At 32.1% G+C, this 16,425-nt stretch overlaps 2 protein-coding genes across 2 annotated transcripts; one reads left to right on the top strand and one right to left on the bottom strand.

The window, feature by feature from the left end:
* Positions 1–8,952: 8,952 nt before the first annotated feature.
* LOC113394670 (gamete and mating-type specific protein A-like) lies at positions 8,953–10,141 on the bottom strand. Its single transcript, XM_026632069.2, has 2 exons — positions 9,950–10,141; positions 8,953–9,387 (listed from the first exon to the last, which is right to left on the bottom strand). Exons 1-2 carry the CDS (start codon positions 9,996–9,998, stop codon positions 8,990–8,992), a joined length of 447 nt encoding a protein of 148 aa, XP_026487854.2. The 5' UTR covers positions 9,999–10,141; the 3' UTR covers positions 8,953–8,989.
* Positions 10,142–12,974: 2,833 nt separating this feature from the next.
* LOC113394667 (endoribonuclease CG2145-like) lies at positions 12,975–16,208 on the top strand. Its single transcript, XM_026632066.2, has 6 exons — positions 12,975–13,422; positions 14,253–14,364; positions 14,833–14,917; positions 15,277–15,429; positions 15,620–15,708; positions 15,809–16,208. Exons 1-6 carry the CDS (start codon positions 13,049–13,051, stop codon positions 16,043–16,045), a joined length of 1,050 nt encoding a protein of 349 aa, XP_026487851.2. The 5' UTR covers positions 12,975–13,048; the 3' UTR covers positions 16,046–16,208.
* Positions 16,209–16,425: the final 217 nt, after the last annotated feature.

The following is a 16,425-nucleotide window of genomic DNA, read 5'->3' as shown; positions in this document are numbered from 1 at the left end:
TTGTACATTACATACCAATGATAAGGAATGTAATTCATTATTTTCCCAAAAACACCAAATATTTATAGCTGTTAACGTTGAATGAGTGCCAGTAGTACACATCGACTGTTGTTTTTATCAATGTGACGTCACCAAAATGACTGACAGCGTTTTTGCGGGAATAAATAAGGTTTCATATTAAATTTAATTTTATTACAAGAAAACGTGTTTATTTTAGCATTAGCAGCCTGTAAATTTCCCACTGCTGGACTAAAGGCCTCCTCTCCCTTTGAGGAGACGGTTTGGAGCATATTCCACCACGCTGCTCCAATGCGGGTTGGCGGAATACACATGTGGCAGAATTTCGTTGAAATTACACACATGCAGGTTTTCTCACTATGTTTTCCTTCACCGCCGAGCACGAGATGAATTATAAACACAAATTAAGCACATGAAAATTCAGTATAAACCCGAAAAACATCGGTTAAGATGCACGCTTTCTAACCACTGGGCCATCTCGGCGGCTAAATGGCCCAATGTTGGTCTAATTGTAACGTGAAATTAGTTAAAACTTAGGATACCAGATATATATTAAATTCCAATATAACTAAAAATAACTAGTGCTAAATAGGTGCGGCACTCGGTACCACCTAGTCATCACCTATCAAATATATCGTCTACATCAGAGAGTCTACTATTATAAATGTATTCGTTTTATCGAGTATACATATTTCGTACTCGAATTTTTACTTTTTTAGTCTAGCATCAAGATAATATAAGCCCGTTTTATGATTCACTTAGTCACATTGAGCCTGAGGCGTAAAAGTAACTCATACACACGTATCAAATAACATCTTGGTTTTTAATGCGAATTGAAAGCGAATTATTGTGAAAATATTTGAAGTAAGTGGTAAGTGAGTCTAAACCGACTGAATTAAAACTAGAAAGTCACTATTGATTAAATCATAATATCGGCAGCTAACGTATGATTTGAAACTTTAATGTTACGTAATAATTTTAAATCTACTTTGCTACAGATATCCGATGATAATAATGTTGCCTGGATATTTAATATCGAGATACAGTTTTGGACAGTCCTGAAAGTTCTTTCGATGACTTAGTTAGTCTTATAATATTGTAAGGCTGTAAGTTTAATTATATTTCGCTTGATGTAATAACATCAAGCGAAATATAATTAAACATATCTACGAGAAAACTCAAAAATATTTTAATTTTTTATACACACACATATACATATATATATATATTCTCTCTTTTATATGCAACCAATTATTTGCTGTTTGAAAAGATATATTATCAAACTTTGAAATATATATTTTTATCTGCAATTTTAAAATATATATTTCGTAGACTTAATTTCTTATATTTAATAGATGTTATATATTATGTACGATATCATTAAATTTTTAACGAATCAACGACGCCTTATAAAGATTTCAACGCGAGTGAAGTTGATGAGACAAAGGCGATGTTTAATATATTCAAATGAAGTTACAATTTCGTTTTAATTGAGAAATCCCATAGTCATCGAACGTATCTAACAGTTACATATATCTATAAAGAGAAATGTAAAAGCAACACCGTCACTAATCACAGCGACGGCGCGGGCGCAGCGGCGTAATCTCGTATCATGCTGCCACTGCGCATGTCGAGATTAAAACAGAAAGTAATGCTTGCCAAATTCGTGCACCTTACAATGGGCAATTTATTCGATTTCACTCTTTCCGTAAATTTCATATTTCTGTGCGGGCGCAGCGGGCGATTACGAGAGCATGTGTGTTGGCGCGTAGTTATACAAATTATTATAATTTTTCTTTTGTAATTTTCTTTTTTAATATGCAAATTAAAATAGGAGTAATCGGTTAAATTAGAAATAAGTAAACGTAGGTAAATTCTAGAAGAGTTGGTTGGTCCATTGTTGATTCTCGAAAAACCATTACTTATTTTTATTACTAGCTGTTACCCGCGGCTTTGCCCGCGTAGAATATGAATATATTTACAAATTAACTTAAAATATTACGTTCACGTAAGACCTCTTTGTATACCACATCGGTGTGTATTTCAGTTCTTTGGATAGAATATTCAGAAACGCTTAAATACGTATCAACTCATTTTTAATCAGTGGCACAAAAATAAAGTCTAATCCTTCTAACTTCAAAAATGATGGTCTTCCAGACTATCTTATAAACGAAATGTCAACCTGATTTCTCTCCTTAGGCGTAAAATATCCAAAAATGCTTAAATGCGAATCAACACATTTCTAATTGGTAGCCCAAAAATAAAATTTCAGGCTTATAATTTCCAAATGACGGATTTCCAGACTAACCTGTATACGAAATGTCAAGCCCTACTTTTTCCCTTTAAACGTAAAATATCAAGAAATGCTAAAATGCGAATCAACTCATTTTTAATCAGTATCCCAAAAATAAAGTTTCATATTTTTTGCTTATAAAATGACGACTTCCATAAAAACTTTCAACCCTTATTTCACCCCCTTAGTGGTAGAATATCAAAAAAACACTTAAATACTTATTTACTAATTTTTTATCAGTATCCCAAAATTCAAGTTTCATGTTTCTAACTTAAAAAATTATGGACTGCCATGCAAACGTTCAACCCCTTTCACCCCTTAAGGGGTAGAATTTCCAAAATCGCTCCTTAGTGTAGTAGATAAAAGTTAAAAATAAAATAATTGTTAACTTTTATCAACTGTTAATTTACGTTCATTATAAATTGCGTTTTCACTATTACGTTTAATTTAATACTTGCCCTTTAGCTAATACGAAAACTTGTCCAACCACAAGTTATAATTTAGTACAAGCACCACAATCCGTGGTAGTAAAAGTGAAATCAAAGGCGAAATTGTAATTTTGAAGGACTATTAGAGTTATAAATACAAACAATCTAAAGTATAATATATGCGAGTCATATTAATGTATAAGTATCAACCTAGACTCATACATACATACATACATACATACATATATGTATTTTTTTAATTACCTCGGTGATGTAGAGCCTCCTTGCTTTTTATTATTTTTAATTATGAAACTCTACTTTGTGTTCGTGACTTTGTTTAGTTTAATTTCTAATTTTTTGTTTATATTAGATGATTTACTTAATAGTAACTAATAATTATTCTAGCAGTGAAACACTAATGAAATTATATATCATACCTGTAGAGCTCGAGGTACTGGGTTCAAATAGTGGAATAGTGGTCTTACGATTTGGTCCAATAAAATTTGTGGTGTGGTTAGTTGGAAAGCAGTTGGTCTAGCCCCTGATGTCTCTCCTATCTTATGATTTCCGTACCATATTCCGGACTATTAGAGTGAGTGAATAAGTGGTCTCACTCGAGTTGATACAATAAAAGTCACCACCAACTTTTGTTCGAGTTGGAAACCAGTTGGTCCAGCGCCTCCCTGTCATATGATTGCCGACTCATCGGACTATGAGAGTGCACGTGTGTTGGCGCACAAACTCGTGCGACTATAATATTTACCGCGCATATTACTAGGTATTTAAGACAGTGTGCCGTAACTGAAGTTTGCATTATATTTTAAACTGAATTCTATTTGAAAATAAGGTAAATATGTCGATTCTTAATAAGTATTTACGAGTATATTTATTAAAAGTCTCTCTGTTCGTGACAGAGTCCTAAGTGTTTAAGAATAATTAATTGTATTTATTAATTATTATTCTACCCGCTTTTTTTAAATGCTACAACTTAGTAGTTAAGATCCAAATATTTAGTAAATACTAAATAGAATAGCGCAATAAAGAAAAATTTGGTTCTTGTTAACAATATAACTTGAAAGTTATATTGTACCTATTGAAATAGGTACCAATAAGGTTAAACAAGTTTCGAATATTATCATCGATAAAAAGTGTCCTTTAAAATTATTATTATTATATTGTCATAACTTTAGACTGTATAATGTATATAAAAATAATATAAAATAAAGATTAACAATAAAATACCTATTTTTACCATATTATTAACTAGCGACCCGCCCCGGCTTCGCACGGGTGCAATGCTGATACTAAATATACTACACGTTCTTACAATGTTCACAGTTTTTGACAGACAATACAAACCGCTATTATTGTTTTAAATCTGTAATATCTTGGAAGATATTTATTTAAATTACAAATTAAATGCACAATGTATTTAAGGTACTTAATTCCATAATGATTAACGCTGTACTGCTTAAAATTGCTTTGAAAATATTTCTCGTAAAAAGTAAAGGATAAAAATTGTTGTTTTGGGCTATCCCTAAGAGATAGACATATACCATCGCGGACGTTTTTGATAAACTTTTAAAGGTGTACAATTCTGTAGTACATTAAGACCAAACGCTGGCTAAACCCTACGAGATAGATCTTTTGATCTAGCGTTTGCAATGTAAGCGCAAAAAAAGATGTTTATTTACGACATTACTTTAGAAACCTCTAAAATGATCGGTGTTTCTCTACTATATTGTGCATGTATACATACATATAAAAATTCCTCTTGAATAAATCTATCTATTAAAATAACCGCATCAAAATCCGTTGTGTAACTATAAAGATCTAGGCATACACAGGGGCAAACAGCGGTAAGCGACTTTGTTTTATACTATGTAATGATATGGTATCTTAAAAACCGGGTAATCCCAGAACAAAGTCTAGTCAAGGTACCCGGTTATACTACGTTATTTAAAAAATAATGTCTATGTGAACATAGTCGCAGACATGAAATTATTAATGAAATGTTTATGATTATAATTTTATACATTTGAATATAGTTTGGCATACCCATCTTAGTAATAGCGCCTAGGTAATATCGTCTGGTAACTATCGCAAATAGTTTTTTTCAGGTGAGACAAGTCTTGAAATCAGCGTTCAAACAAATAACCAAATACACTCTTTAGCTTTATATAATAGCGGAGTTTGAAACTTTATTCGACATAGTTTCATATAAACTCAGATACATACAAAATACTTTCGAAGCAATTGAACAAATACCTTTCAAAAGTAACACACAAAAAGAAAATATTTTAACTTATTGTATCGCAACGCAACGAGCACCGCAGTTCTTCAGATCCGCTTTGCATAACAATTGTATGTCACAATGAAATTAGGTTAAGTTACTCACCAAACTCAACTTGTAGTACAGTGACAATATGAATAAGAAGCTTATGGTTAAGTATTAGCACACAATAGTATGTTAATAGAAGAAAACAATACGAAGAATAACATTTTAAGGAGGCGCTGTTTTTGATAATCTATGATGACACTCGAAAATCTTATGTTTTAGGTGTTTGTACAAAAGTACTTTGAGTGTCTAAACACAGGTACGTGTACTCTAAGGATTGACAGAAAATTACTTTAAAAAAATATATATTTTGTAATATTTTATTAGATTATAATTTTTTTTTATATTATTACATAATTAAAACTCTAACTGAAATTAATATAAAAATATTAAATACAATTAAACAATCGGTCTAAATAAAAACTGAGCATATTACGCCCTACGTACGTGGCTGGCGTAATAGCATGCCATTGACCCATGGTCCGAAATTATGTATTGTGTAAGTCTCATACGTAAAGGAACCATTAAAATGAAACAGGCGTCGGTTATTCAATGTAGTTAATAGCCGCAGTGACGCGCATGCAGTGGAATGAGGGCGGATCTAAAATATTTTATAATAAGCCCGTTCAGATATTAGGAAAGTAAGAATTCTAAACGGATGTGAAGTAAACTCCACAAATTCTAAGTTTTATGAATAACGTTTAATTTGAATTTCGAATTTCTAATTTTATTTAAATGTTTCATACTGCTTCATAGTTTCATTCCTATTTGAGTCTTCAAAGCGGAAATTTTAAAACATCGTAACATAACATGTAACTAAAAACTTCTTGTGATTATGATACATATATTGCGTTAAATGATAAATCATTCTACTCACATTAAACTAGACGCCATTAAATATAAATTTATATTAATGTTAAATAAATACAAAAGAACCAGTTACTAATACCATTGAAAATGCTAATTTTCTTTTTAATAAAACATTCAAAGTTTTTAATGCACATTTAAATATTATGGTCGTTTGCCAAGATTTAAAAATAAATTTTCACATGACTACAAAATGTAAAACCACTTTCGCCAAGTGAAGTGAAGTGAAGAATGAATGTAGTCACAAAATGATATCTTGTTATTGTGTGCAGATTAGTTGGAAGGCAGAACGTCTATTGTTTCGCGATAAGCTGTTTTTTTCCCAAGGCGTTGTTTGTCTGATATTAATTAGTCGAACCTCTATCTTTAGCTTCTTAGCTGTCTTGTTGGATTGACGAAGATTCGCAAATCAAACACCTTAAGTTCTTTTGTTTGTTATATAATTATATATTTATGGCATCTCCAATTTCGAAGCTCGGTATGGCAAGGTGGCTTGGTACAATTTGCCCCAGGAGCAAAACGTTAAGGAACAACTTCTTCTCTTATAACATTATATCAAATTAAGGGCTGAAATAATTTTAATACACATATATAAATTTTTGGATTTTTCCTGATGATCACCGCACCGGGGATTTTATTCACCACTCATCACTTTAGTATTTATGAAAAAACGCTACATTGACATTATGCCAGAAGGCTACAAGTAGGCTCTATGCCGGATGCTCTTATAATTTAAATATATTTAAAGAGTATAAATACTTTGTTTGATAACTATACTCAGCCAAGAGAGTTTTGCAATATGACACACCCGTACCACACCATCCTACGCGATCTCTCTCTGGTTATGATCAGTGGATTATGAGTGAAAAAATAAGAAAAGCATGGACCTCAAATTGCGAATACGATTGTTGCCCATGAGGCTTCAACGATAATATTCTAAACTTTTGGTTTTTTATATCCATAATTAAAATTCTCACTATATATTTTCATGTGGATTTGATATTCGTGAGTTGTTGTCGTGAATGATATTCGAAAACATTCGTGGAGCAAACAAATCGAAATCACGGCGATAACTATTTCATACAAATATTAAAAAACGAAATAAATATTAAATATTAAGAATAGTTTAATGTAAATATTACATAAATGCCTGTGAAAAGAAGATTTGATGACTCTAGATATCTAAATGCCTTCCGGCTTCCGGCCCTGAAGGTACCAGTAGTATTACAGGTTTAAAAATGAAATAGAAAGTCATTAACGTTAATATCATGTCAAATCAAGTTCACAGTCAACTTTAAAGAAGAGTCATTAGTAAGGATATCTATTGTTAAACGCTTCAAGTTCAAAGTGTAACAAAAGGTAACTGATACATAACTTAGGCTTTGGTATTGGGGATGCATTAGTCTGCGAGTTGTTATTTTTTATTTCATCTCCACAGACATTTTTACTTTTAACTATTTTGCAAATGATTATTATGTATATCAAATATATACTAAATGTAACGTTGTGCATATTCTAACATAGTATATTAGATATAGTTATTTTTCCTCTTTGTAATGGCAACCTTGGATAAAATGAAGTAGCACATTATTCTGTTTTAGTCAATTCCGCGGAGACCAAGACATTCCTTGCTCTTGTTATTTTAATCCCTTATCTTGTTACTTGGAGTAAACTTGACCGTTCGGACTGTAAAACAATTGGTTTAAAATACAACAATATGGGCTATCAGCCGAGATAACCACTTAACATCGGATAGTTTGCTTTTTTATTTGATTGATAATTTGCTTGTCTGTTTAATTGGTTTGTTCTTTCAATAAGAAAATACAAAACAAAAACTATACAATACATCACTTAGACTACTTTACATAATTTTCATTATAATTTATAAACAGACAATCATTGTAATGAATCATTGTTATTATTTCATTTTGAATGCGGACGTGTTGCATAATACTAATGTTGTGCATTGAGAACGTAGAAGGTCCTGACGACGCAACAGCTGTGACTCACAGCGGAGAGTGAAAGTGGCACATTTTACTTCACTAGGCAAGCCATCCGCCCTCTTTTACCCGGATACCAGTTGTCAAGGTTATACAAGGATGACGTACCAATAATAATGAAGTTTTTAAACTGTTACAAAAATATTTTGTATAGCAAAAACAAAATTCATTCGACTCACAAAACATAAAAGTTTTAGGTGTTTGAAAATTAATCTAAAGCATAAAATTATTTATTTGTAGGCTAATTATATTCATTAAGATAGAAGAACCATTTCAATAGAAATATCTCATCCATATCTATTGTTTATTTGACTGCTAATCTCTTAAAACATGGGAATAATTGTTAAGAGTAGTAATAAGTAAACATGTAAAATCAAATTATGATGTAATTATCTGTTCTTTAATACTTATTATAAAAAATATATGATCGTGTTTATAAAAAAGGCTTTTTTGAATCTTGATATGATTATAGCAGATCAATAGAAAATGTGGTTCCGCAAGATGCAGTTAACGTATCATGAATATGTTGTAAGAATAAATTATTTACGAAATTATCATTTATATATTTTATTGTAATTTATAGCGTAGAATGATACGTTATCCGCGAGTCAGACTAACACGGGCTAATAATTTAACACTGAATTTCACTTTCATACGAAAATTAGACTTAATAAATCTATGTGGAATTTCGAAAGTTATATTTTCCAAATGTAATATTTGCCTTTCACTGGTTTACGCAATTTTATATCGTTTTACAATAATAGGTATATCCTTATATTACTGTCAATAAATTAGTTTACAATCGCACCCCATGCTCTGTTCGCCGTCACTTTCTCTGTTACAATAGGAGGCTTTGCGGCAATTGTTTACGCCTTAATGTGCCTTTTCTGTCACGAGATGTATCCGGCTGATATAGCGGTCGTTGACTCCTAAGAGACAAGCCGTAACAACGCATATGCTTTATGACTAACGCACTGAAGCAGTCGATTCAATAAAACTACAAATAAAAGTGACAAAATATTGATTATATATTTTATTAATTTATTTAGCCCTGTTTAACAGCCTGGCTATACGAGTAAGGGCGAATTGGGCTGGCCTTTCCTTGACTGTCATAAAATGTAATTAGTTGCTTAACACTTCCAGGACCAGGGGTGGTGATAGGTTTAGCGGCAGGGGTAGGATTAACGGGTTTTGGAGTTATTAGAGTAGGAGCTTGAGTTGGTACTGGCTTAGCTGGAGCAACAGGAGCCACTGTAGGTGTAGGATTCTTAGGTTGAGGAGCTGGTGCTGGTGCGGCTGGCTTAACTGTTGTTGGAACCGGTGCTTGAGCCGGAGCCTGCGCTGTACCTGGGCGAATATTATTTGGAGGTCTCACTCCTCCTGCCTCCATGTTAATAAAATCAATATTAGCATTTTTGTTTATCGGCACAATAGCTTTGCGACCTGTAAAGAATCAAACTTAAGTTTAATTGTTGTTATGAAATATATTTTTATGAAAAATAATTCAGCAATTTATTGCAAAAGATTCTAATCTGTATATTATATATGTACTTTGCATTATGTCACTATAACAAAAAGAGTATCTACACTCTGGATTACAAAGGGCGTAACAAGGCGCGTTTTTTTAGAAATAGCAAAAATAGCGAAACAAGAAAAAGTTTTTAGTGTATAATTATTTTGTTTTAATTTGGAAAAAGTCTCTTAAAAATTCACACACTCGCCTGCACTCATGTGTCAGTATAATAGTTGGAAATATGTATATGTATTATAGGCCCACAGAAACCAGTTGCTGTTCATTCCTTTACGAACATATCTTCTAGCATTTTTGTTTAAGTTGTAGATCGAAAAAAAAATTAAAATATTTATCTTTTACATCATATTATGAATGATTTAAAAATGATTTATTGGTTTGTTTTACTGATAAAAAAAAAATCAAAATATTAATATGTATTAATGATATTAATTTAAACTTTACTAAGCAAAGCAAATAAATAATATAACTTACATTCGACTGAATACAAACAAAATAACAAAACGAATGCGTAGATTCTCATGTTTAAGCACTTTGAAACACTTCACAGTAACTAGAAAAAGCTAAATGATACAAAACGGAGGAATATTTTCGTCGTGGCAGTGAATATTTGTAGATGTCGACTTAGCGTTCTCGAAACACTGTTCAAGCTGAATTGCCTGTTGCCTTTTCATTGACCTTTGCTAACGTGACCTCACGATAGCCGTTTCTTGATATACACTATAGAGGTTGAATTTAAAATGTTTTAATTTGAATTAGATTTGAACATACATATTTGCGTTTCCCATAATCAGTCCTGTGATGTAATTACTTTAAAAATATTTCTTTACGTTGAAATACACCGTAAATGTCATAAAATAACATAAAAAGCTACAAAATAAAATAAAATTTGTAAAAAAAGATTTACGTCGATTTCTCTCTTTCTGGCATTAGGAATTTAACATTGGAAAGTAGAAAAAAAATATTCTGTAATTATTCAATTATAGATTCAGTTCTTTAATAAAAATTACGAACTCAAAAGAATGGACGAGGTTATACCGAAACAAAAATAATGGTCAAGTTTTAATCATACTAGTTACGAGTATTATAAATCTATTATTAGAAAAGAGTGTCGTTTATATATTTCATATTAAAATGCTTTGAGAGTATGTATTGTATGTATTAATGTGTATTCCGGATAACAATGATCTCATTCGCACCTTGACATGGCTACGCTTTAATCGGAAGTTTCTATGATGCTACAAGTGGGGATATAAATAGCACGTGTGGTGGCTGAGAATTAAACGCATGTATGTCGTCGCATATACGAGTAACCATAATAATGAGAGCCACAACTAATAATGCTTCATTTGAGCTACTTTATTTGTTTAATAGCTGTTTGATTTTTACTAAGTCGTAGGACTATGTGCCAACCTGTCTGGACTACCACCCACTCATCAGATATGCTACCTCCATACATCAATATTTAGTATTATTGTATTCTGGCTTGAAAAGTGAGTGAGCAGAGTTAAGATCCTATGTCCCCTGTGCCTGAATATAACATCTTAGTTATACTCAGTGTAAGGCATTGGCCAGGCAGCGTGTACACTCCTGTACCGTCCGGTAAGCACGTACAACGGTCCTGCGCTTGAACTCTGTCCAGGTACCAAAGGTAAAACACTACAGATTTGCGTTCGCGACTTTGTTTAGCTTAAATGATATATATTTTTGTTTCAATCCTTTGATTTATAAATAGTAAATACTACTTTTTTATTAGTTGTTTACTAATGACATTATATATCATAGCTTATGGATTCAAATAATGGTAGTACTTGAGTTGAATCAATAAAAGTTGGTAGTGTGGTTAGAGTTGGAAAGCAGGTGGTCCAGCGACTTCCTGACATATTTCCTTCCCATCGGACTATTAGAGTAGGGGAATAGAGAGTATTTGAGTTTGCGCACATATTAGCACGCTATATTTCTTTCTGCGCAATTGACTCGCTTGAGTCTCGCTTTTAATGACTGCCGCGCGCCGTGTCCAAAATCGGTTAGGAGGACTTCGATATACTTATAAGAGTAAATATAAAAGAATGTATACAAAAATATTGACGTATATAAAACATGCTAATTTTTATTACAAATAAAGTTTTGAATATACCTATTATCAATATTAACACATACGGAACGGTAACTGTTCTCGGACATCAAGATGGTCAGGTGATGCATAATACATAAAGTAAAATACGATTTTCTCGCAACGCATCTGCGGGGCACGCAACAGTTGCATTGCACATGCGCACTCGCCTGCAACCATTTGCTGAACATGTTAATAATTCTTCTCTGACTTTCTTTTACAATTCTATAGTCAGATTTTGAAGCGCAAAACAGTATACAATAAACTTTATTATCATATTGTGTAGAAACGATTTAACATTGAAATCATCACCTGTAATCTGAGAGCTAATAATTAATGATTTTGTAATGTGCTTATTCATTAGTAAATTAAAGCTCATGCTAAAAAATATATTAACGACTAAGTTATATTATTATGTAAAGGCTTTAGAATTTGTAAAATTTCAAACAGAATGTATGAATTTACTCGTTTAAGATGATGAAAAAGAGTAACTACTGAGTTCCTTGCCGGTTCTTCTCGTAAGAATCTGTTTTTCAAGCTGGTGGTACATTTGTATATTATTTTTCTTTTAATGTGTGAAAAGATGATTTCATAGTTTTGTGAAAGAAAACAAAAATATATATGAATCAAATAGACTAATATATATTTTTGTTTTTTATTTATATCATTATGAAATAATTAATTGGATACGAGGTGTTTCTTTAATTTTAATATTCACTGTTTATTCTATTTTGAGTCAGAAAATAATATGTTTGAAAATTGTGAAACTTTGATACGCATCACTTAAAAACAATCGAACTATAAAAAAAGCACAATGACAATATGTAAATGCCTAAATATTGTTTCAGAGATTACGTGAATAACTACGACGTGATTCGAAAATTCACATTCCTATCAAAACCCGAATATATCTTTAAAGTACTGTTCTCTGTCTATATCTTATGGAACGAAGCGAATGGTAGGGCAGCCGGTGCACTAGCGTTCACTAATTATTAATATTATGACTGCTTCATCAAGACTCAATGATCATTAAAAACAAAATAAACCAGTAAAAATTGTACATGTATATTCAGTGTCTTTTTATGTTTACGTAAATTAGCTCAGTTTGCTAGAGTCGGTACATTATTAGTTTCCTGATCTGAATAAGAACCTACGCGCAGAAATTCAATACGACTAGTTCACGCGATATTTGATATCGTACACTAGACTACCACCAAATTAAATATGGAGGTCAAATTTGTTTATCGTACCAGAAAGGTAGAATTTTGCATCACGCATTCAGGACAGTCACCGCTTTTAAAACTGGAAATCCGCAGTTTGAATCTCAATAACATGCCGTATATCGTATATGTAGGATGACGTCACCCAAAGGTCGTGTTGTATCGCTTACTCGGTTTGGCATCAGAGATCACTAGTGCGCCGTGATCGCGCTACTACTCCAAACGTTACATTTGTCCAGGATGAAACTGACACTGGCTCTCGTTCTTTGTGTAGCGGTTTGCCGCGCTGATGATTTAGCATCAGCGGCCGGTCAGATATTCAACAGCATACTGCCGAATTTGATCAGCAACTCGGTAACCGGTCAGCAGGGAAACACCGCATCGAATACATTGCAACAAATCGGAACCGTTGTCGGAGGAGTCGTTGACTATGCTCATAAGAAGAGTTATGAGGACATGTTGCGTCAAGTACAAGACTCGACGACTGACGATGACCTGCTCCGTATCAGCGAAGAAATGTTCAACGCGGATGTTAACAACGCGTTCAACTACATTCAGGTCAATTTGCAAGGCAAAACCAGTCCCATGTCCAAGAACGACGAAGCGCAATCGAAGTAAGCACTATTAATATGTAAATAGCATAATCAAGTCTTTATAAATAGCGGCAAACACATAATGTTTATTGTTCCTTTGAATATCGTACCGGCAGACTTCATTTTTAATACGAATGATCATATGCATCACATATTAAACCTTTTTTTAATCTATATATTAGGCTTTTCTATTAATTTTGCAAATGAGATTCAATTATTTTGATTTTACCCTCAACTACCAGTAGGTAATAAGACTTCATTATTACCCGAATGTAGTTTGAAGTATATTATTTAATAATAACAAGATAATGATCCCGTAATAACATAAACGGAATGTCATATCATTTTGTGGTGACGCCACCACCGGTTCGGAATGTTGGTTTTACCCAGACGACTCGGTAAGGAACGAATTAGCCACAGATTAATAATCATTATCTTTTCTCAACATAAAGAATACAATATTTTAAATTAAAATATTTTTTTAATTTTTTAATTTTTAATAGTATGAAACAAACATTTATTAAAACCAGTAAAACCTGTACTTCATATTAGTACTGGGTATTTCAATAGCCCCAGGGGTCAAGATTAAGACGAACCCTTGACTTTCACACCGTCAAACACCATTAAGCTATAGTTACTCAAAAATGATACCTACAAAGTTTCATTCTTATTTATTAAATTAAACTCTAAATAATATTTAGTTTAATAACTGATTCTTAGTAAATAATACTTTTGATCTCAAGAGGTCACAAGGGGTTAGCTGAGATAAACATATCATGCACGAGTCCAATTATTATTGTTACTATTTAGCCTAATTTTAAATAAATAACAACTGAATCTTTTGTTTCCAGCTTATTGTCGGTTCCTGAGAATGTATGGAATGGACCGACAATTCGACCATTTACTGCTCTCTTCGACAATTATCACAAAAACGTGATCAGACCTGAGTTCGTAACACCTAATGTAAGTACAATCATATTGTTGAAGAGCTCGCTGCTCTTACGCAACTTTACCCAATGATTACTGGGGATAAATCCTCAATTTATAGAAAAAGACACAAAATATATTTCATAAATAAATTAGGACAAAAATAAATCAAATATATGCAATGGAAAATGTGTTTATTTCTGTCGGAGAATGACCAAAATATATCTAAATTAATTAATCTTTTTAAATATTTTAATTTTATTGTAGGTATCACATACGTTTACATATATTAGTTATAATTTTTCTAAGACACATAATACCGTACGTGACACACACTTGTAATTGTATTTTAATTAATAAACTTAACACGTACATCGGAATACGTCCCCGATTAATTGAAGTACGAAACTCATAATATGCGCATCCCATTGGCGATTGATATACTACGAATTAACCTTTCTAAAAGAAAACATTCTATGTACATACCTAATGTTATTATTGCAGGAAGAAACAGAACAGGTGACATACATTAACACAATTCTGGCCACTGGTCCGATGAGAAGTCTAATGACATTCCTCGCCAGCAAAGGTGAGTGATGACTATTATTATGATTAAATCAAGTCAACTAATGCAATCAGTCATGTTCAAGAAGAATGACTTCTTATAATAACCTTTAAGTACTTTGTTTCAAAGATTTCCATTGGACAGATTTGATTGTTATTCCATTTTTAATCGGAAATTCGAAACTATATATTTACCTTTTGATTTTTTTATGTAAAATTATCTCGGTAACGCTATTAATATAATTTGTAATTACAGTTAGAAAGTAACGTTTAACAAATAAGAAAATTTATGTAAAAGTTCCTATTTTTTAAATTAATTAATATTTAAAGTTGCACAAGCTCCATGATATCATACCCTAATATAGATTTTTTACACGATTTAAGGTCTGACTCAAATGAACGAGTACAAAGAGCAAGTGGATTTGTTAAAGAAGATCTGGTTCACTAAATACGCACGCCACTGGACTGGCCTGTGCAAATGCAGCTGCGCTTTCGAAAACATTTTCATGGCTGAACTTAAGTCGAATGATGTATTAGGTACAGGTTTATGGATACATAATAGTTAATCCTACATTTAAATGGATTTTAATGGTATAATATTAATAGTCTTGTAGGTATGTATTGGATAAGTAACTACAAAAGTATTATGTAAAAATATGACTTCAGTTTTTACTTTTATCAATTAAATTATTTCAGCTATAAAATAATTGTTAATTATCTTTTAAAGGACTACATAGTTGGCTGTTCTTCGCTAAACGCGAAATGGACCGCAAAGCTAACTACATGGGTTACATCGATAAACTTGACCTTTCTGGGGTAAGTTAATCTTTATTACACTTTCTCTAAAACATAATCATACTCCAAATCTTACTAAAAATCCTGTATCTACATAAAACAACTTATATTTCTGTTACAGAAAGGGTTGATCCTCAAACAGCATTCTATTCTGAGTGAAACCAAAGACGCACCAGAGATCACCATGTTCGTGGGGACTTCTCCTGAGCTGGAAACTGCTCTGTATACGCTTTGCTTCATGGCGCGGCCTGACCGCCCTTGCAAGTTACGTTATAACAATGTCCCCTTCACCATACAAACTAAGACGCTGAAATCTGAGAACGTCCTCCTGATTGACACAGCTTACCCAAGCTTTTAATTTTGTAAAAAAACTTTTAATATGTAATAAAATATGAATATCACTAAATATTATTTTGTAACAATATCACCATGATTTGTAGTACAAATTTGTATTGTTATTTTTTATTTATTATTCTTTTAGAAGAATAAATAATATTTAATCTAAATTATATTCTGATGAAGGAGAGTAAGTATATTTTATAAAACTTGTGAGATTTTTTTTTATTTAAATTTCTTAGATCATTAATTGAATACGTACCTCGGCACGGCAAATGAAAAATAATATTTTAAAGGTGAAGAAGACCAATGGAATTTATAATATTTCCTTGAATAAGGTCACACGTTCGTGATACGGAAGAAATGTGAACTTCAAGATCAAAAGATGATTTAGCTTATTAG

Source organism: Vanessa tameamea, chromosome 2 (genome assembly GCF_037043105.1).
Source record: "Vanessa tameamea isolate UH-Manoa-2023 chromosome 2, ilVanTame1 primary haplotype, whole genome shotgun sequence".
Lineage (NCBI taxonomy): Eukaryota > Metazoa > Arthropoda > Insecta > Lepidoptera > Nymphalidae > Vanessa > Vanessa tameamea.
Note: the sequence above shows the minus strand (reverse complement) of the source record. Positions and strands in the feature narration are given on the sequence as shown.

Coding starts and splice junctions, on each gene's coding strand:
- LOC113394670 (XM_026632069.2), bottom strand. CDS start 9,998: ATGAGAATCTACGCATTCGTTTTGTTATTTTGTTTGTATTCAGTCGAA. Junction 9,388..9,949: donor TTGTTTGTATTCAGTCGAAT/GTAAGTTATATT, acceptor GATTCTTTACAG/GTCGCAAAGCTATTGTGCCG.
- LOC113394667 (XM_026632066.2), top strand. CDS start 13,049: ATGAAACTGACACTGGCTCTCGTTCTTTGTGTAGCGGTTTGCCGCGCT. Junction 13,423..14,252: donor AACGACGAAGCGCAATCGAA/GTAAGCACTATT, acceptor TTTTGTTTCCAG/CTTATTGTCGGTTCCTGAGA. Junction 15,709..15,808: donor ATAAACTTGACCTTTCTGGG/GTAAGTTAATCT, acceptor TTTCTGTTACAG/AAAGGGTTGATCCTCAAACA.